General features: G+C 43.5%; 1 protein-coding gene across 4 annotated transcripts in view; it reads right to left on the reverse strand.

The window, feature by feature from the left end:
* The window catches only part of NEK1 (NIMA related kinase 1), a 154,360-nt gene that overhangs the window by 108,112 nt on the left and 23,043 nt on the right, over positions 1-23,205 (reverse strand). For all 4 annotated transcript variants that reach the window (XM_088448453.1, XM_088448454.1, XM_088448452.1 and 1 more), the window contains 5 exons: positions 23,069-23,134; positions 21,266-21,313; positions 5,557-5,631; positions 5,285-5,463; positions 1,857-1,979 (listed from right to left, as the gene is read on the reverse strand). In XM_088448453.1, coding sequence (XP_088304579.1) covers positions 1,857-1,979; positions 5,285-5,463; positions 5,557-5,631; positions 21,266-21,313; positions 23,069-23,134 — 491 coding nt within the window. The remainder of the gene's footprint in view (positions 1-1,856; positions 1,980-5,284; positions 5,464-5,556; positions 5,632-21,265; positions 21,314-23,068; positions 23,135-23,205) is intronic.

Raw genomic sequence — 23,205 nt, forward strand, 5'->3', positions numbered from 1 at the left:
GTAAAGAAAAAAAACGGAAGAGGCCATATGCAAGCACAGGGAGAACATACAAACTCCAAACAGTTAGGGACGTACTGGGAATAAAACCCACAACCCTGTTAAGGGTTGCACCCCCCACAGAACTCCAGAGTGAGGATGCAGGAGATGCTGGCAATAAGCCCCGGCTCCTTTTAAGGCAGGTGCATATGCTGTTTTAGAATACTCGCTGGAGGTAATGGCGGCATCTGTGCACGCCAGCATGGACTAGACTCCGCCCCTTATCAATAAGCGGGCGGGGCGCAAACAATGGCTGGTATACAGGCATAATGCGAGTGGGGGAGCGGGAACGTAATAGCCAGCGCCGGTGCATCTTCATACAAGCACCGGCGCCGCAACCAGCAGCCGAGAGCGCTGTGAATAACAGCCTCGCTCTCCGGCGGCTGTGTGCAGAAGCCAGCGCTTCTACAAGCACCAGCGCGGCAGGGAACAGCCGCGCTGAGCAGCTCCCTAAGCCCCGCCATGCGGCCAATTGTAGCCAGCGCCGGTGCAATCTCCGGCGCCGCAACCAGCAGCCGAGAGCGCTGTGAATAACAGCATCGCTCTCCGGCGGCTGTGCTCCTCCCCCTGCAGAAGCCAGCGCCAGTGCTTCTTCAAGCGCCAGCGCGGCAGGGAACAGCCGCGCTGCTGCGCAATGTAGACTCCCTTATGGGAGTAGCGGGTCGCGGCAGGCTCCCTCCCCGTGGGGATATAGCAGAGGGAGGATTCGGCTCTCGTGAGAGCAGCAAACAGAGCGCTGTCAGGCTCTATAAAGTAAGACAGCGCTCATCGTGCAGGGATCAGGCATGCTGCTAGGCAGCAACATTACAGACTGTCTGAACAGTCTCCCTGTACATGTATCCGCGCTCTATGCGCGGTACCTCCGCCCCTTGTAATAACGCTAGCGGCATTATAACAGGATTCCAGGAGGGGTTATACTACAGTATATACCACCTGAGCCTGGGAGGGGGCAGAGGGGCCGCAGATTAAACTCCGTTCCCCATAAGGGGAACAGAGCTATACTTACCACTGCTGGCATCAGGGCTGCGGCTAGGCATTCGGAAGCACGGACACAGCCTCTATATTAAGCTGTGGCGTGTCCTCCCTGAGCTACTGCCAGGGTGCCTGGGACTCCGACACACACTCTTTTTAGTGGTGGCGGGTCTCCTGATGCCTCCATGTAGCAGGCTGACAGACGCAGTACTCTGTCAGCCTGTCCTCAATGCTTTGTGAAAGCTAGAAATTAAAATAAAGTTGAAATAAAAGAAAAAATACTAAGTGTGGGCTGGAGCTCAGCCCTATGTGACCGGCTCTCTCGGGCACATTCTAAAAACTGGGGCTGATGGGGCATAGAGGGGGAGGAGCCAGTCACACTTCAGAATTATTTAAAGTGCCAGGCTCTGCTCTACCACCGTCTATACCCCACTGTCTTGAACTCCAGTGTCCCCTAGTGGATGAAGGAGAAATTAAGTTAAAATACAACAACTGCCAAGGGGCAGCCAAGAAAAAGCACACACCTCTAGGAGGTCATTTAAAACTACTGAAGTCCCTGAAAGCCAATGGGAGCATACGGGGCGGGGGTGGGGTGGGGGGTTTGGGGGGATAAGCTTCAGTTTATGCCAGTCAATTTTGTGCCTAAAACCCTGCCTCTGCACTACCCCATAGTATCCAGAGTACCCTAATTGGATGCTAGAGAAATGAATGTTGCGCTAAGATGTTAGGCTTACATTCGTATAACATACGGTAATATAGCTTTGTAATAGTAATCCTTTATATGGATTCAGATATCTCATATAGCTGCGCCAACAAATTAGAATCCCACAAACAGAATTTCAACCGACCTGTCTGCAAGTGCTTGTTTGGATACCTCCTCCAGTCGTTTCAACTCTTTCCGAATTGCATCCCCATCAGGGAATGAAGCATGAGCTTGTGGGCCATTGGGAGGTTCAGCTGGCACAGCGGCTCTGCGGGCATGGATAACAGTAGCAACAAATTAAACTTGATATACTGTACACCTAAATGTGTGCAATAAACATGGATAAAGCAGCCTCCCCTGTACCTATGGAAAACACCAATTCCCGAAAAATGCAAATCTTTAGTATAATGACGGTACAGAAGGTGGCGCTCTAACCACCATGGAGGACAAACTAACTAAAATCCACTTTTTAATTTATATACATGGAGGACAAACTTGAGTCATAAAAACAAACTGAGTTATTTCCAGTAATAACAATTAAACAATTTAAAATAAATAAAGATAAATAAACGGATTGCAAGAAAAGGTCCCGGGCTGGAGAGCTCGGCACCACCGCAGGATACTTTTCTCCGACCATGTAAAGATATTCACTTTAGGGCAGTATTCAATTAGCGGCAAAACCTGAAGGTTTTTTCGCCATCAGCGCAAATGGATGTTTTTTGCTTAAAAAAAACAAACTGCAAAAACGGTAAATTGAGGAAAAGAAAAATAAAATGGAGAAAAAAAAAAAATTCTCCATCCCAGACCAGGAGAAAAAAAAAAAAAAAAAATTTAGCAAAATCCCTATTTTTGTCTAAATATTTGGAGATATCTTTCAGAACCCATTGGACACCCCCCCCAATGATACATTTTTGGGTAAAAAAAATAAAATAAACATTTTGAAAATGGTTTTAACGTATTGGGTCTGATTTTTCAGGGGCAGTATGGATGAGTCGAGTGTTTTAAACATCGCACGCGGTCGCAGCAAACGTTTTTTTTAACTTTTTAAAATTGCATTTTTACGACACGAAAATATACTTGCATCCATTTTAACGTACACCCAATGTACATGGAACAGTAATTTCCTCGAAAAAAAATAGCTTTATCATTTTCAACATTTTTTTTTTACCCAAAATTTGCGTAGTCGTTTTTCGCCAAAGTACGCAACTTCCAAAAAAATGTTTGGGTAATTTATCATTAGGGGGGGGGGGGCAAAGGGTTCTGAAAGAAATCCTCACATTTCTCCAGTTTGTTTTTTCTCCAATTTCATCTGTTTGCCTTTTTTTTTTCGTAAATGTCACCTTTTTTGACAAAAAACGCCCATTTTCGCCGCTAATTGAATACGGCTCTTAGTGTCCACACTCCTGAGCATGCAGCACAGACTTCATGCTCAGGAGTGTGGACACTAAAGTGAATATCTTTACATGGTCGGAGAAAAGTACTCTGCGGTGGTGCCGAGCTCTCCAGCCCGGGACCTTTTCTTGCTTATTTAGCTAGCCCACCGCAGCACCGATTACTGGTGAGAGACCTGTAAGGACTTATGATTATCCAATCTATTTTTTATCTTTATTTGACATTTTTAATTGTTATTACTGGAAATAAAGCTGTTTTTTACGACTCAATATTGTCCTCCTTGTATATAAATTAAAAAGTGAATTTTAGTTACTTCATCCTCATGGTTGTCAGAACGCCATCTTCTGTACCGTCATTATAGATAACAGAAGGAGATAGTGATGAGGTACTTCATCCTCATTTGATCTATTGTGAAATGACATCATGGCCACACATAGTATATAAACAAGAGCTGATCCTGTAGCTTGGCCTAACAGAAATTTATATAGCACATACATATTCCGTAGTGCTTTACAGAGAATATTTGTCCATTCCTGTCAGTCCCTGCCCCAGTGGAGCCAACAGTGTGTACACACACACACACACACACACATTTTCTGCCAGAACCCAGCTAACCTACCAGTATGTTTTTGGTTTGTGGCAGAAAACCAGAGCACCCGGTGTAAACCCACACACAAACATGAGGAAAACATACAAACTCCAAAACAGATAGGGCCTTGGTGGGAATTTAACACAAAACCTCAATGATGAGAGCAATAATGCCAACCACTACGCCAATGGTGATTTCAGTTTGCTCACACATGAAGTGCTAAATTGGACAGGACCATTATTCAGCCCCTGCTGCTTGTGATTAGAACATGACAGCAGGACACCGTATGAGGACTTGTTAGGCAGGCTGCAAATGAGACGTCAATGTTGATCATTTGCTGACTGAATTTTAGGGCATTCTTTAGTCACAGATGTGCCCTCTTATACTGTGGCTTCAGTTGCGTGAAAGTAAGTCCTCTCTGCACACCAGGTCTCAGGCGACTCAACTTTTCACTCAAAATGTGCGTCTTATTCACACAGATAAACAACTGAAACCAACAAGTTGCTAGCATACATAGACCATTGGGGCCTGCGAGATTTGTACATTTCTGTGTGCTACAGAGTCTCAATCTGTATAAAAAAAGCTCCGATGTAAGTAGCCGCGGCTTTACCTCACCCCAAGTTCCATTGGGAATCATCTGCGGCCTTGTACACGTTAAACCAATGCCTAAGCCTACAGTTTCTGGTACACTGAGCGGCATTTTGCTACGTCTGTGATGCGACTAAGGGCCGTATTTAATTAGAGGCGAAAAAGTTTCACCTATTGCCGCTTTTCGTCTGGTCAGAACTTCTCTCCAAATTCAATTCCAGCCAGAATTTGCCTACGCAGAAACTCAATGCGATGCACTAGGCGAAAAAGATTCGCTTATGAATAGCAGGTGAAAAGAAGTGCAAATTCTTTATTTTGGGGGCTGCAAGGATGGGTCAGGTGTTTTTGACATTTTTTAAACATTCACTTTAAAAACATTTAAATATGCTAGCACCCATTTTCAAGTACCCCAGATTTGACTGGACTAATTATTTTCACCAAAAAATACTGCTTAATGCCATTCTTCACCACTTATGCAAAGACGCTAATTAGAAGCAATTTAAACTACTTAAGTACCCCAAATACTTTTATTAGGGCTATTAGTACACATCTACATTGATTACCTATGTTAGTGCATTTTTTTTTAGGGTACAGACTGACCTCCCCACTTCCGACAGTATTTTCTGCCTGTTCCACATTCGCCACTTGCCGTTTTCGCGTGGTTTGGAATTGAATAGGGTGAAAAGCGGAAAAGCGCACGAAAAGTTCTCACCTCTGAAACAGGCAAAGGAGGCGGAAAGCCAGACAGGCGAAACATTTCCGACTTTTCGCCTTCAATTGAATACGGGCCCTAGATGCAAAATTTTAAGAAAAATATGGTACAGTACACTTCTCGGAGTGTGTCAGTGGCGCCAGGCACCGTGTGTGTATTGTGTAAAGACGCTCAGTGTATTGTTGGGGAAAAAGGATACAGAAACAAAAGGGCCCACTGATACTTTGGGGTGACACAGACCGGTATATTGAGCAAATGTAAGCAGCATTGCACAGCTCTGTCAATCACATACCTATGTACAGCATCGGGGTTGTGAATTTCTGCTCTGTGTTTGGCCTCTCTATCCTCTGCTGCCTTTATATGTTCCTTCTGGTTTTGTAGCTGGTCCAGTACGGAATGGTAATGTTCATAGGACGATGCACGGACTGCAGCCTGTGGTGCTGCCCCTCCACCTCCCCCAAAATAGGGTGCCTGAGAAAGATGGTCATTTTTACATTCCATTACATGAACAGGCAACATACGTCTCATAGCAGTTGTTAAACTAATTAGCAACACATAATTTACCTTCATTTCTCCACTTCCACCAGAGCCAATGACATTCCTCCATCCTTGCTCTCTTGCACGATTTATGCGCTCCAGCTACAAACATGAAAAGAAACCTTTTTAGCAAGCAGTTTGTTGTTAAAGTAAACAATACAAGAAACAGGTTTTATTTTACTGTACTGTATTGTGGTGAAATGGATTCTGCAGAATGTTGTATTTCTTGTCTTTATGCCATCAGCCGGTTGCAGCAGTGTTAAAAGTGGGCCGGTAAAACAATAATAAATAAAAGAATTGTGCTTTACACTCATTACTAGCTAACATGTAAGCAGTCTACCACTACCATAACTTTGGACTGTGACCCTACCAAGCCTCCAATACCTGCAGAAATCTAAACATCTCTCTCCAATTTCTGCAGTAACCCTGGTCTTGATCTGGCAGCTTAAACCCTAAAGGTGGGTACACACTGCAAAGATAGATCTGCAGATGATGATTGTTCAGTGTGTATGAACAACCATCATCTTTGTTATGTGTGTTGGAGGGCGGCGGGTCTCGCTGGCCAGGGGAGTTGCACCCCCCTCCTCGCGGCTGCAAGTGTACGGGCACGATGCCCCAATTTAACTGCAGATATATTGGGCATCGGTAATGCAGCACAGCCGACGCGATATGTCTGAACAATGTCGTTCACAGACATATCGCTGGTACACACTGGCCAACGGGCAGCCAATATATTGGCCGATCAATTGATTGGCCAATATATCTGCCAGTGTGTACCCAGCATACCACTTCATCTAAATGTTGACCAGGATTTCAGTCATAGTATACTAAACAAACACCACATTGAGAAACTCTTCTGCAAAGTAGAATATATTGGTGTTAATATACTTCTCATTCTGTCCTCATATACCCCCTCCTGCTCAGGCTTCTAACACCAAATGTTTCTTTAATACATTTGAAATCAATTCTCAACCCTACTACCCAAAACCCACTGACTACCATTAGTGTCCTACATCTTGCTTCCTACTTCGAGAACAAGATTCAACATGAAATGGCATCCGCTGCTCTGAGCAACAATCAGCTCAATCCCTGTAATGCACCCTTCTGCATGTTCTGCTCATTTGTTCCCACAAATTAATAAGAAGTATGTACGCTTACTCTTCTGCTCATGTATGCTAGCCAAGCAGGCTAGCATAATTCTCTGACTCAGGCCCTTAGTAAATAGCTAATTGTGACACATATCACCCTATTCCTGAACTCCCATGTGCATGCCAGCTTCTTAAAGAGGCTAGCCTAGACTTAAATGCCAGGCTTCCTTTCCTCACTCACTGCACTGACTAAAGGTTATCAAGAATTTCATCACGGCTAGATCAAAAAAGGCCATTACTCACTTTTGACATGGTTGACCACTAAAATCTAATACAAACACTACATTATTCTTACATTATTACGTTTTTAAGATACGGTCCTCTCTTGGTTCTCATCTTACTTATGGAACTGCTCCTTTAGGGCCTGACAGCGCCGAAGCTGCGTTTTTTAACGGTTGGTCATCTGCGACTTTATGCAAATTGAACTATAAAGCCCTTCCCTGATGAAAAATCCATGCATATGAAGGAACAAGGACTGAGACGCCCACGATAAGTCTAATTTTTTTTTTTTTTTTTACAAAGATGCACACAAGCAGTCTATGTGTGCAGGCTGCATGCTCGGGAGTATTGGGCTACGGGTAACACAGGGAACATAGAAATATGAGTACATACACCATCAAAAAACACGATTCTTGGTAAATTTTGAGTGTTTCAGCTGACACAAGTCACCCGTGTTCCTGCGATGCGTTGCGTGTTTAAACTCAGGTAATTTCAAATCAGACACGATTCTTAGTAAAATGTACTCATTTTATTCTCTTCTATTAGTCAGCCCAAGCTACTGGTGAATATGCACTACCGATATATTGAGATTTCCTGGATATTAAAGCATTGAACAAATAAACAACTGAAGATGAAAAAATAAATCAGAGTCATTTTTCTTAATAAAATGTAATCTAAACTTCTGACTCATCCAAGTAGCCACTTTTTGCAGATAGAATGCCACGAGTGTTCGCCGGTTATTTCTACATGGAAATCAAGTATTATTTAGTAAGTTCTTCCCAACACTCTTGGAGAAGTAGTTCCCACAAATGTGCTGCAGTTGTAGGTAGATATGCTTTCATCCTTCATCCCAAACCAGCTCGATGGGTTGTAAGTTTGGAGACTCTGCGGCCATTCCATTATTAAAGCCTACAGTCTTGTTCTTTTTTCTCTAAGGTAGTTCTGACAGCCTGAAAGAATGTTTTCGGTCAATAACATGCTGTAGGATGAATCCTTGACCAACTAGGCATAGACCAGAGGGTATTGCATAGTGCTGCAAAATGTTGTGGTAGCCCTTTTGGTTCAGGAGACCAGTCACTCTGTGCAAGTCACCAACTCAGAATAAAGCAAAAGAGCTCCAGACCGTGACTTTTGACAGCTTATGTCACACACTGAGGTACAATCTTCATGCCTTGTCGATGGTGTGCTAAAACCCTGCATGTTGGATGGAAGATTTCAAATTTTGATTCGTCAGTTGACAAGAGTTTCTTCCAGTCTTCAGTAGTCCACTGGTAGTACTTCAAGGCCCACACAAGCCTCTTCCTTCTTTTTGCCATCTTCGCAATGGCTTTTTTACTGCCACTCGACCTGTCAAACCTACAGCTCGAAGTTCTCTTCACGGGTGAAACTGAGACTTGCTTATTTCAACCAGTGCAAAGCTGTGCTATCACCGAAGCGGTTGCCTCCCAGATATTGGTCTTCTGATTCTGTTGTAACTTTGTCTGCCAGACCACTTCCTGTCAGAGTTACCTCCAAGTGCCTTTGATGGTGTAGGAAACTGTATTCACTGACAACTTGGCTCTCTTTTCAATTGTCTAAAAGAAAGACCTACACTTTTAAGGGTTATCATGGTCTGGGTCTTCCTTTGTTAATTGCATTTTTTCACCAATATTATAGAAATAGACTACTTTCTGCAGTGCAAATAATCCTACAGAAGATATAATAACCAATACTTATTTTATACAGAAAGGTGGTTTGTATTTAAGTAATCAACAGAAGTTGGAACACATGTAGGAAGTGTTTGCACCAACTGTCAATGCTTCGTTTACTTTTATAGATGCAGAACAAGTCCTTTTTTTATTAAGAAGAAAAACACATCATACAATAACAGTTGATATTGTATAAAATACAACATGACAGCCAAAAAGAAGAAAAAAGAGACATGAAATACATTGTCCAATTGTAAACAAAACACACAAAAATATTACAGAGAAATAAAATGGAGTTACTAATAACAATATGAGAAAAATTACATTTGAGGAAATTGTGGCAAAGTGATATTGATATTATTTATATTCTTAGTAATGGCTCTACCTAACATGGAGGAGACCCTCTAGCAAGCACCTCCATATTATACCATGTGGTCACTCTAACCACTTACATGATCTCTGGTAGATAATGGAAGTGTGACTAAATAGGGGAGCCAAATCATGAAAAATATCTCTGCTCGGGATTCTACATCAATGGAAAACTCAATTCAGTCCATATGGTATAGATAGGCTAAGTGGGGTAACATGAGGTATATAGAAATAGGGTCAGAAATGTATCCACCTAGAGAAAATGGTTTTATTAGAAGCTGCTGATATGCGTGCCAATAGTAATTTAACTCCCTTAGAAGAGACTAAGTTGAAGGAGAATATTAGCTCCGGAACGCCCAGGACAAAGTTATACCTAAACTCATGGTGAATATAATTTTGCACATCCATCCAAAATGTCTGCACTACAGAACATGTCCATATGCAATGGGGGTGGAGCACTTAAAACAATTGGAATTATCAGAGACTCTAGTGAGAAACTGAATTGTAAGAATGTAGTAAGCCCTATAAAACAATTTATAAAGCATTTCTGCATAAGAGCAGGAAACCAATTGCTTATTAAGTTGCATACAGAATTGAATAAGTTTTCAGATCTAGTTCTGCAAATGTATCTTTATATTTAGCCAGTCCCGTAGTCACTTTAGATAAATCCAACCTTCGTCTAGCATGGTCATAAAGCATCGATGTCTCGTGGGGGGATCTGAGTCTAAGTCTTACAATACCATTTAGAGAGCAGGACAAATCAGTAGGTGTCAGATCAGATAATAATTGTGTAATATAACCATAAATCTGAAAGTAAGCGAAAAGTGGGAAGTCTAGAGAGGGGTATGTCTCTTTAAGCTATGACAGAGTAAGTACAGAGGAGCACTCTAAATCTAAAAATGTATATAGCAGTTTGAGTCGCCGAAGGTGCCAATATTGAACCTCGGTTTTAGGCTCACCACACTTAGACATCAATGGTAGAAATAATGAATGAGTTGGAAGTAGGCCAAGCCTTTTTCGAAGTGTTCGCCAGCATGAGAGGGTGTGTAAAGAAGAGGATTAGCAATTAAATCATGGGTAAAGATATTAGTGAATGAGTAACAAGCTCACAAGTTTCACATGCGGATAAAATGTCTGATCTGGAGTTGTAAATATAAAATTATCGCCTTCCCAATCCAGTCCAAAGCATAGCTATAATTTGCCACTAAGGCATAATCTTGTGGTCAAGAAAGATTAACCCCACCCAGAGACAATGGTTGCTGTAGTTTTAATAGTGAAATGAGAGGACGTGTACCGGCCCAGATGAATTTATTCAATGCCAAATTAATTGATTTTATATCCCATTCAGTGAGGATATACGGCAGCATTTGGAGTGAATAGAGGAGGCGAGGGAGAAAGAACATTTTAAATAAATGTCATTGTCCTAAATATATGATATCGGAAGAGGTTTCCATCTCTCAAAGTCATCCAGTATTCTGTAAATAAATGTGGGATGTTAGAGGAATGTAAATCAGAAGGTGAGGGTGGAATTCGTAAATATAAATTTTTCATATTTCCCTGAGCCCATTGAAAGGGAAATGTATCATCCCACCCAGTCCTAGCCGCAACATGAAGTGCAAGTGTAAGTTCTTAACCAATTACTTTTTTTTTCTACCTCTAGCAGTTTACCACTTACAATTTCAGGTTATTCACTTGACTTGAATTCCTTAAATTTAAAAAAAAACTACAAAAAAGGAGAGTTATGGTAAAACTTACCCTTGTTAACTCTTTCTTCGAAGTCCACAGGGAGATGATGGGGTGTAGGTGGTACTTGGAGGACAGGACACCAACAGCAAAGCTTTTTTTTCTTCTGTCCTAGTATGCTCCGGTGCTTCCCCCTATACCCTACCCACAGCCTGAAGGCAAATCAGTTTTGTTAACAAGCCCAAGGCAGGAGCAGGATAGGAGAGAAGGAAGACTTGTACACGGAAGAATCACACTCTCACACAGAGAAGGAAACAAGTGACCAAGAGAAGAAACCCATAAAAGCCAGGTGCGTTAGGGCTGGTGTCCTGTGGACCCTATGGACTTCGAAGAAAGAGTTATCAAGGGTAAGTTTTACCATAACTCTCCTTTTCTTCTTCAGGGTCCATAGGGCTCCACAGGAAGACCATGGGGATATCCCAAAGCAGTTGTTCAAGGGCGGGGACACTCCTGAGCCGAGAGGAGAACCCGGCATTCAAAGGAAGCATCCGGAAATGCAAATGTATCAAAGACATAGAACCTAAGAAAGGTGTGGAGAGAAGACCACGTGGCTGCCTTGTATAGTTGTTCGGCAGACACACCACGGTGAGCTGCTCATGATGGACCCACAGAGCGAGTAGAATGAGCAGATAATGTAGCCGGCACAGGAAGGCCAGCCTGCGTGTAAGCCTGTGAAATAGTCATGCAAAGCCATCTGGCCAAAGTCTGTTTGTGTTTGTTAGCTGGCCATCCCTTCTTGTGGAATATATATAGGACAAAGAGGAAATCAGTTTTCCTGACGGAACCAGTACGGTCCACGTAGATCTTCAGAGCACGGACCACATCCAAGGAGGCCACACCTGCCGAGAGGTCTGATGATTGAAAGGCCAGAACTACAATTGGGAAGGCCAACTTGGGAAGGAAGCCAGGGCGCATTCGAAGAACAGCCATGTCCTGATGAAAGATCAGAAATGGGAGAGCACCCCTAAATCCGATACCCTACGGTTATACGCTATAACCAGAAGAAAAAGAGTCTTCGCAGTGAGCCATTTCACATCTACTGAATCCAGGGGTTCAAATGAAGGTTCCTGAAGTGCATGAAAAACCACTGACAAATCCCACGGAGCCACAGGAGGGACAAAGGGAGGTTGTATACGGAGAACACCCTGCAGGAAGGTATGAACGTCTGGCAGGGGAGCAATTCTGCGCTGGAACCAGATGGACAGAGCAGAGAAGTGCATTTTCAGAGAGGCCAGGTGGAGTCAGAGATCCAATCCAGCTTGAAGAAAGGCAAGAATTCTAGAAACCCTAAAAACCTGAGGGCTGCTGGTAGCACACCACTGTAGAACGGTAATCCAGCTCCTGCCGGACACCAACGAAATGGAGTTACCTTCAGGCTGTGGGTGGCGTATAGGGGAATCCTGGGAGAGGAAAAAAAAAGCTTTGATGTTGGTGTCCGGTCCGCCAAGTACCACCTACACCCCATTGTCTCCCTGTGGAGCCCTATGGACCCTGAAGAAGAAAATGGAGTCCTGCAGAGCGTCTTTTCGTGCAACTTTTTACCTTCAGATGCATCTTACTCACACAACAGTGTGCATAGAACACACAAGCAGCTTCTGCTGATTAAAATGTTATGCGGCATGTCTATGTTCTGTGCGCGACTGCGGGTGTATCTGCATGCAAAACGCTACGTTACAGTGTCACAGCTGCTGACAGTGTAACGTAGCATTTTACATGCAGATACAACCGGTCGCACACAGAACATAGGCATGCCGCATATCATTTTAATCAGGAAAAGCTGTTTGTGCATTTTATTCACACCGATGTGCACATAAGACGCATTTGAAGTTAAAGTCACACAAAAATACGCTCATTGCTACCAAGTCACACGGCACTCACGCATTATGTGTAACGCGACTTGTATAGCCACCGGAGACTAGAGGTATGTGGACACATCTGTATGCAGCTATTCCACTGGGAGAGCGGCAATCATTTTGGTTTGTCATCATAACCTGCCCTTACCCAATATCCACACAATTAAATCAAGACTGTTTGAGAACATTTTGGATCAGGAGGAATGGTCACTCAAGCAGCCAGTTGTTAAAACGTAAATGACTATTGCAATCGAAGAACACTCATACAAAACATGCAGTAGATGGAATTCATCACTCTCCAACATGCTTGGGAATTATCCTTCAATACTGTGTTGGAGGAATAGTTATCTGAAATCACTGGAAAAAGGTATTCTCCCTAATATGATGAGTAACTAATATTCAGCCTCTAGACATGAAGTAATAAATACAATTTTGTATGAAGCCTCCATTGAATATCTCAGTACTTTGCTTAAAGACACAGGCAACACCATCCCATCCATAAATATTAACCCCCTGGTATTCATACAATAATTCTACAATACAATGTGGTATTTATATAGATTTGGGTATATCACTAGTGCGCACAAACAGCTGCCTATGTGGAATCTTAACACCAAAATGGGATATCACCTCTATCCCAAAAAAACAACAATATTCACAGCAAAAATATTGGAAAAGATAATACACTGGCGCTATAAATAATATTACTTCCCTTGTTTGTTCGATATTTTCTTTGATTCTTCCACCAACATGCCAATGGTAATGTTTATATGAAAAGGAAGCACAAAACACGGAAAATATATCCTTGTGTATTATTTGAGAGGTATATATGAGAGAGTTTCTTTTCTTTAGATATCAAATCAGTTTTCGGGGATATCCCCTTAACCAAAGACTCACACTTTGTGTGGATAATATAGACTCATCAGCAAATTATATCAATTCCACCAGAGAAATAATTTTGGGGGTGAACTCCCCCTACCAGTGTACTCACACACAACTCGTATAAATTATACACATCAAGTGATCCTTTCGTCAATCTTTCTCCCTTGTTTCTCCTGTAAGTGTGTAAATTCCACCCGGTGAAAAATAATCTCGGGGGATATCTCCCCCTAAATGCGTACTCACTCCCAATACAAGTGTAGCAGGCACATCAAGTGGTATTTTCTGACAATCCGTCTCCCTCTCTCCTTTCTCCAAGTGGGGTCCCCCACTCTTGGTTTCCCCACCGGAAGTAAATGTCAATCGGAGGAGAGATTTCAAAATAAATTTTTTTATTTCACACTCCTTCACAAAATTTTTTATAATAAAAGTAAAAACTGGAGGGACACCTACCCGGGTGTTACAAAAGAGGTTTTGTAACACCCGGGTAGGTGTCCCTCCAGTTTTTACTTTTATTAAACAGCAGTGAAACAGAAGGAAACCCACCAAACTACAAACAACAACCTAATTAATTGGACAAAGTGGAATGAACAATTGTGAGTTCACAGTCTCCATACTACTAGCTCCTGTGGACACATAACCAGGACTTTCATTATTGAACTCCCTGTCTGGTGGCTGCATAAACCTGGTGCCTCCCTTGCTACTATTGCTGCTGGCTCTGTGCTTTACATATAATCCTAATGCATACTTATCTGTGTTATGTCAGTTTTCCTCTATAATAATGTACTTTTACCTTAGCTCTTTTTCTAAGTCTTATATCTAGCTCCTACCACTGTATATTTTACTATTTAACTTCTGCTCCCACCAAATCTCCACTTTTTTATACTCAATAATAAACTTTTGCAGTACAGACTCTTTTCCCACACTGCACTATTACTTGAGTTTCTGGAAATCTGCTCTCTCCTACATTCTGTCTTCATTCCTACTTTTAACTTTTCTTCCCCTATTTACATCATCCTTACTATTACCATGTTTTCTTCAAATCCCACCTTCACTCAGTGTCTACCTAATCTTTTGTTCTGCCCCTTGCTTCCACCTTTATCCTTTCCCCCTTGTCTCCTCCACTTCCTCTTCCCCTTATCTCCTCTCCTCTGTTTACCTTCCTCCCCATCTTCTCCCATTACTCCACTTTCATTCTCTTATACTCCACAGGGGTCCTACAACCTCACTGCTAATCCCTCCTCCCACTCCCCTCTCCATGTCACTTTACCCCACATCCATCCACACATCATTAATTTCCCTTCCTGCCCACCTTCTACTGGCTCCCCTTCTAGCACTGGAGTCCGCACCATCGCTACACTCTATTCAGCTCGGTCCCCCAAATTAATCTCACCCCCACGCTATAGCAACCCTGATAATCTCATTCAAATCTCTCCAACAAACTCTGTCCCTCTATCCTGTGCCCTCTGGAATGCCAGGTCAGTCTGTAATAAACTGGTCCCAACCCATGACCTTTTCATCTCCAACTCCCTGAATCTCCTAGCTATTACTGAAACCTGGATTTCACCCTCTGACACTGCTTCTGCTGCAGCTCTCTCCTCTGGGGGCCTCACCTTTTCCCACACCCCACGACCTGGGGGTCGCCATGATGGTGGTGTTGGGGTCCTTCTATCCCCTGGTTACTCATACCAACCCATTCCCTCTGAACCATCCCTCACATTCTCTTCATTTGAAGTCCATGCTATACGCCTCTTCCACCCAGTACACCTCCAAGTAGCTGTCATTTACCGTCCCCCTGGCCCTCCCTCCAAGTTCCTTGACAACTTTGCTTCCTGGCTCCCTCACTTTCTCTCCTCAGACCTTCCCTCCATTATCCTAGGTGACTTCAATATTCCAATTGATATCCCCACAGAATCCTCTGCCTCCAAACTCCTCTCCCTCACATCGTCACTTGGTCTCTCCCAATGGACCTCCTCACCCTCCCATGTGAGTGGCCATGTGCTTGATCTGGTATTCACACACCGTTGTGATATTTCTGACCACCTCAATTCCCCATTCCCTCTTTCTGACCATCACCTTCTCTCTTTTAACCTGTCCCTCTCTCCTTCCCCTCCTCTACCTCCAAAAGCCTCCATTACTAAGCGTAACATTGACACTATCGACACAGGTTCCTTTTCTTCCCTGCTTGACTCACTTCTCTCCCCCATCCTCTCTCTCTCCTGCCCTGAACAAGCCGCCTCCCTATACAATGCCTCCCTTACTTCTGCTCTGGACTCTGTTGCCCCAGCGATCACTATTCACACTCGCAGATCTACTCCTCAACCCTGGCATTCCAAATGCACCAGATACCTGCAAAAGTGTTCTCGAACTGCTGAGCGACAGTGGAGAAGATCACGCTCTAAGGCAGATTTTCTCCATTTCAAATTTATGCTCTCATCCTATAGTGCTGCGCTCTCCCTCTCTAAACAGTCATACTTTAAGAACCTCATCTCCTCTCAGTCCTCTAATCCCCAGCGTCTCTTCACTACTTTCAAATCCCTCCTTCGCCCACCCCCTCCTCGTCTCCCCTCCTTGCTCACTGCCCTTGACTTTGCTACCTATTTTACATCTAAAATTGATTCCATACGTCAGGACATCATATCCAATCAGTCCCCCAGCTCTCCACCTCCTCCTTTCCCTAGTCACCCCTCCCCATCAACTTTACCAACTCTAACATCCTTCTCCCTGTATCTGGAGAGGAAGTCATGGCCCTCATCCGGTCCTCCCCCCCCTTCCACCTCCCCCCTTGATCCCATCCCCTCCCGCCTCCTCCGCTTCCTCTCTCTCTCAGCCTGCTCCCATCTTGCCCACCTCATTAACCTCTCCCTCTCATCAGGCACTGTTCCTTCTGCATTCAAACATGCCCTTGTCTCCCCCATTCTTAAAAAACCTACCCTTGATCCGAACCTTCTTTCTAACTACCGTCCCATCTCTCTCCTCCCCTTTGCCTCCAAACTCCTTGAGCGGATTGTCTACAACCGCCTTACCGCTTTTCTTTCCTCCCACTCCCTCCTTGACCCTTTTCAGTCTGGCTTCCATTCTCTCCACTCCACTGAAACTGCCCTCACAAAAGTCAGCAATGACCTCCTTGCTGCCAAATCCTAAGGCCACTACCCTCTTCTCATTCTCCTTGATCTCTCTGCTGCTTTTGACACTGTGGACCACCCTCTCCTGCTGAATATCCTTCACTCCCTTGGTCTACGTGAAACTGCCCTCTCCTGGCTGTCATCCTACCTCTCTGACCGATCTTTTTCAGTTTCCTCTCACGACTCCTCTTCCCCTCCACAGCCTCTTACAGTAGGTGTTCCCCAAGGTTCTGTTCTTGGTCCTCTCCTATTCTCTCTCTATACTTCCTCTCTAGGTGAACTCATCAGCTCTTTTGACCTCCATTATCATCTCTATGCTGATGATACTCAAATCTACCTTTCCTCCCCTGATCTCTCCCCCTCTCTTCTGACTCGTATCTCCAACTGTCTCTCTGCTGTCTCTTCCTGGATGTCCCAGCGATTTCTTAAACTTAATATGTCTAAGACAGAGCTAATCATCTTCCCACCCTCCCACATCACCTCACTTCCCACTATTTCTTTATCAATTGATGGAATAACTATCTCATCTAGTCCCAAGGTGCGCTGTCTTGGAGTTATCCTGGACTCATCCCTCTCCTTCAAACCACATATCCAGAACCTTTCACAGTCCTGTCGTTTCCATCTCAAAAATATTTCTAAGATCAGACCCTATCTCACCCAGGATGCTACTAAAACCCTCATACACTCACTGGTCATCTCCAGATTGGACTATTGTAACCTCCTCCTATCTGGCCTCCCCAAATCCCATCTCTCTCCTCTCCAGTCTGTCCTCAATGCTGCTGCACGGCTTATCTTCCTCTCCAAACATTCTGTATCTGCCTCCCCTCTCCTACAAGCCCTACACTGGCTCCCCTTCCCTTTCAGAGTCCAATTTAAGGTTCTCACGCTCGCTCACAAAGCCCTCACCCAATCTTCTCCCATATACATCTCTGATCTCATCTCCCTTCACGCTCCTCTCCGCCCTCTTCGCTCAACTAATGCACGCCGCCTTTCATGCCAGCTGATTACTTCCTCCCACTCCCGCCTCCAAGATTTTGCCCGCACTGCTCCCCACCTCTGGAACTCTCTCCCACTCCGCATCAGACTCTCCACCTGTTTGTAATCCTTCAAACGGGCTCTCAAGACCCACTACTTCATCAAAGCCTTCCAGCTATCATTCTAACTCCTTGCTACATGCTCATTCGTCCCCATCTACCCCATCTGTGTCAACCCAGTTTGTCTTCCCCCACCTTTTTAGAATGTAAGCTCTCACGAGCAGGGCCATCTACCCTCTTGTGCTTCTCATTACTATAGTGTCATTTACTTCTTACTCACCACTAGGGCACCTAATACTTGGTTGCTTATGCTCTGTTGCTTATCTGGGTGATATGGTCACTAATGTAGCAATATATATTATCCATGTCCTGTATTGTATTGTTCTGTAAGTCACTTGTATACAATTTGTTTTTGTACTTTGTAAGGCGCTGCGGAACACTTGTGGCGCCATATAAATAAATGCTAATAATAATAATAATTATAAAAATTTTTGTGAAGGAGTGTGAACTAAAAAAATTTATTTTGAAATCTCTCCTCCGATTGACATTTACTTCCGGTGGGGAAACCAAGAGTGGGGGACCCCACTCGGAGAAAGGAGAGAGGGAGACGGATTGTCAGAAAATACCACTTGATGTGCCTGCTACACTTGTATTGGGAGTGAGTACGCATTTAGGGGGAGATATCCCCCGAGATTATTTTTCACCGGGTGGAATTTACACACTTACAGGAGAAACAAGGGAGAAAGATTGACGAAAGGATCACTTGATGTGTATAATTTATACGAGTTGTGTGTGAGTACACTGGTAGGGGGAGTTCACCCCCAAAATTATTTCTCTGGTGGAATTGATATAATTTGCTGATGAATCTATATTATCCACACAAAGTGTGAGTCTTTGGTTAAGGGGATATCCCCGAAAACTGATTTGATATCTAAAGAAAAGAAACTCTCTCATATATACCTCTCAAATAATACACAAGGATATATTTTCCGTGTTTTGTGCTTCCTTTTCATATAAACATTACCATTGGCATGTTGGTGGAAGAATCAAAGAAAATATCGAACAAACAAGGGAAGTAATATTATTTATAGCGCCAGTGTATTATCTTTTCCAATATTTTTGCTGTGAATAATGTGGTATTTATGTAGTCAATCTTACGGTTTTTCTATTGGTATTTTCTAAAGTACTGTCCTTCCCTCCTGTCTTGCAGTGATGAACCACGACAAGCTGGAAAATATACTGGGGCAGATGTATTAAGCTCTAGAAAGTGATGAAGTGGAGAGTGATAAATGACAAGCCATTCAGCTCCTAACTGTCATGTTACAGGCTGTGTTTGAACAATGACAGTTAGGAGCTGATGTATTAGTCATTTATCACTTTCTAGATCTTAATACATCTGCCCCAATCACTAATCCATGCTCTAAAAATCCAGTGGGCAGTGCACTAACCGAATGAGCACAAGTCTCCTAATTAGGAACGGCTTATGCTGGGCATACATTATGCAATTATCAGGTCGATAATCACATACTGTATGGACGCGATTAATCAGTGATGATTGGATGGTTGGGCATAAGAAATCTTTCAACATGCTGACTGATCCGATCACCAGTCGGTCGCTTCTGGCAGTATAAGCTGTCACGGCCAACGCCCCCATATTTCCTCTGTTCGTTCACAGAGGAGGAACGGGTGAAATGTCTCCACCCCAGGGGAGAAACCCAGATATCATAGCAATACACTGACATATCTCACAGTGTATGGCTACGATATCGGGTTGGTTCAGGTTCAGACTGGTAGTCTGAGTGTGTATGCCCAACTTTACATATTGTCTCAAGTGTACCTTAAAAGATCTAAATCATGTCAGAGAAGCAAACTAGCTTAAAAAATAAATCTTCTTTCCTATTAAATAGACTCTCACCTATATGAATATCCTAAATTGTTATTTTACAAATGGGCTCAAAAAATGTATTTAGCACTATTTTAAAATTCACAGTGCAGCCTCTTATACAGCAGACTAACTCAAGTTAGTGCCATATAAAGTACAATAATAAATTACGATAATAAACATAATTTAACACAGATAAATAAGTCATAAAAAGGCGGAGTACAAAAGTGAAATAAAAAAAAAAAACATGGATATTACTGAGCCAACAAAATTATAAACCAAGAGAAAATTGTTATTTCCTGACAGTAGGTTAGACTTGTTGTATGAAATCATTCTGCTGTCACTTTGCTGCTACCTAGTGGACCAACATGGATAATGACATCAAATGTAACAGTTATTTACATAGTGCTCACATACTACGCAGCGCTATACAGAGGATCTTTTAGTTCGTCACATCAGTCCTTGCCTCCAGTGAAACATACAGTATAATTTCCCTACACACAGACACACACACATATATCCCCTTAATGTTAAGTTTGGTAGTTTAGATAACCTGTGTGTCTGAAGTGTGAAAAGAAACTGGAGCACCCTGAGGAAATCTACACAAAACATGGCCAGCACATACAAACTCTACACAGACAGGGTTCTGTTGGAAACTGGACAATGACATCAGTGCAGTGAAGCAGCAATGCCAGCCCATGTGAATACACTGGTGGGCAAAATTGCGGACACATTTTGAAATTTCAATGTTTTTCAACTTTGAATGCTTATAAAAAAAACTGTTACACTTCACGCAGTGCAATGATTCATATATCAAGTGACCTTCTGTCCATGCAATGCGTTCTTTCGCCCACTGTTATTCGTTTCTGCAGCTACTTTTTATTCAGCAATGGCTTTTTTCGGGAAATCCTACCTTTTAGGCCAACCTCCGTTACTCTTCTCCGTACTGTTCTTGCACTGACAAAAACACTAATTGCACTCAGGTCACTGCTAATGGCTGCAGATGACAGTAGCTGTTACTACAATCCGTTTCTTGAATCTCACGCATCTGTCTGACTGAAAGTAGCATAACTTCCCTTGTAATGCAAATATTTGACCTCTGTTTATGGTGTTGAATTCAGCATTAAATTTCCTTTCATTTGATATATGAATCATTGCACTGCGTGAAGTGTAACAGTTTTTATAAGCATTCGAAGTTGAAATTTCAAAAAGTGACCGCAATTTTGGCCACCACTGTACATGTAGACCAGTGGTGTCAAACTCGGGGCCTCCAGCTGCTGTGGGACTACATATCCCAGCATGCCCTGCCACAGTTTTAGCATGCCCTAATAGCAAAACTCTGGCAGTGCATGCTGGAATATGTAGTTCCACTGCAGCTCAAGGGCCAGAGTTTGACACCACTGATGTAGACTGCCTGACAGCAGCAATCATATCAAAGTGGAGAATGCTACAAGTGGAAAGCATTAGCAGGGGTGGAAAGCATTAGCAGGGGTGGAAAGCATTAGCAGGGGTGGAAAGCATTAGCAGGGGTGGAAAGCATTAGCAGGGGTGGAAAGCATTAGCAGGGGTGGAAAGCATTAGCAGGGGTGGAAAGCATTAGCAGGGGTGGAAAGCATTAGCAGGGAATGAAGCTGCAGTTCAGAAACACAAATGGCCTGTGTGTCATTTTGTAATAATGATTGAATGAGTGAGCATGATAAAGAGTGACTGAGAGGAGACTGCATTTATTCACTGAGAAAGAGGAATATGTCTGAGGTGAAACACAATGAGCACAATAGTCAGAAGATCCAGCTCACCCTTTCTTTCTCCAGTCGCCTCATCTGTTCGGCTTTCAGTAAGTTCATCTGTTATGGGTTAAAATAAATATATTATAAAAACTGAAAAATTCACGCTTCACACCGAGTGCGGCCAATTGTCCCAAAAAAGGAGGTCACTCGCTCCTGTACCTAACAGCAGCATAACACAACGGGTCAGGTGCTCTCCGATGATGGCATATGATTCAGGTGTAACCCATCAGAGAGCGCCTGACCCGTTCTTTTATATTGTGAAAATAAATATATATTTGTATTAGCTAAGACGTACATACATTAGGGAGCTTTAAGAAACTGGGACAGATTAGAGAGGTAGTTGCAGCCAATCAGATTATTATTGCCATTTTTATAGCACAGTTTACAAAATAGAAGGAATTATTTCATTTGCTGATATTAACACCACCGCCCGTTTCCTTTGTATCAGTTTTAGAAGTGTCCCCATTTTGTCAATGCATTCTAATCTAAACAGTTCTACAAGTAAAGTGGTCAAATGAAGTAACAGTTACAGGGGTTCAATAGGATTAAGACAGGACTGGTTTCTGGATTACGAGCTTGCCTTTTTCATGCCTGCTACTATTACCTACCCATGTACCAGACCACTCAGGCTATCATTTCACCATGCTTTGCCTAACGCTTGTCTGCTGATCTCTGCTGTGTACTGACTCTGGCCTGCTTGCGTTACGAATCGTTGGTGGCCTGATGTTTGACGACAGGTGAACAATACTTTAATATACCTGTATCAGAGTAGTCGGTCACCTATATATTACCAAATCTAAGCGAGAGCCCTTGCCATTGGTGTCCAAGCAGTGAAACAGGACAACATATTTTTGCCTGTGCCAAACCATGTTGTCAGGATTTTTTATTGGAATCGGTATGAAACACCGCCGAAACCATGGCCGGTGGTTCGATTCCCGGCAGCGCCTGGCCGACAAATGCAGAGATCCCGGCAGCGGAAGCCCGACAGCGCTGGAAATCCCGATCGTGGATAGGTAAGTATATACTAACCTAACCCTCCTTAGGGGTGTCTAACCCTAACCTCCCCCCCAAGTGCCTAACCCTAGTCCCCCCTCTAAGTTCCTAACCCTATCGCCCCCCTTCCCAGCTGCCTAAACCTAAGTCCCCCAGTGGGGGGCCTAACCCTAAGTCCCCCCCGGGGGTGTTTACCCATACCCTCCCTCCCCCTAGCCTAACCCTAACCCTCCCAGGGGGGGTGCCTAACCCTAAGTCCCCCCCGGTGCCCTAAACCTAACCCTCCCCCCCCCCCCCACGGCTGTCCGCTCGCGGCGCCCGGCATCCCTTCGATCGGGAAGCCGGGCGCCGGTCTCCCGGCGTCGGGGAAATGTCAGGCGTCTACATCTAGACGCCCGGCATTTCATCCCTCGCCAGGATATGACAGTCGGGAAGCCGGCTGCCGGTATTAAGGCAGCCGGCTTCCCGATTGTATACCTTTTTTATTATAAGAATTATAATAAAACAGAAACAGACATATAAGAAGGCAGAAAAAAAACACATGTTACTAAGGGAATGCAGCCCATTATATAAAACAGCCTAGAATAGCTCTGGTACAAATCGTTTGAAATAAATGAACAGTTTACTGTGGAGTATTATCCAATACCCAGTACAGGTCTCAGGATACAAGGTTATCCATGTGGTGTTTGCAAAAACGTCATCGGCACCATTTGAAGCATTTCATTCTGTACCAGAGTTTTACTGCAGAGAGGAATACGACAACACAATGCAGGAATCAGACACCCACTGCTCAGAATGGTAACAAAGAAGAGTGCACACCTGATCCCTCTGTCTCTTCTCCTTCTCCAGCTGTCTAATGTCCAGCCTCTTTTTCTTAGCCACATCCTGAAAGAGAAACAAGTCCAATAACTGCCCGAGCTTTGCCAGTGTCCCTAGTAAGCCAGAGAGTTAATGGA

The sequence above is a fragment of the Taudactylus pleione genome, unplaced genomic scaffold (assembly GCF_031769625.1).
Source record: "Taudactylus pleione unplaced genomic scaffold, aTauple2 ptg000021l, whole genome shotgun sequence".
Lineage (NCBI taxonomy): Eukaryota > Metazoa > Chordata > Amphibia > Anura > Myobatrachidae > Taudactylus > Taudactylus pleione.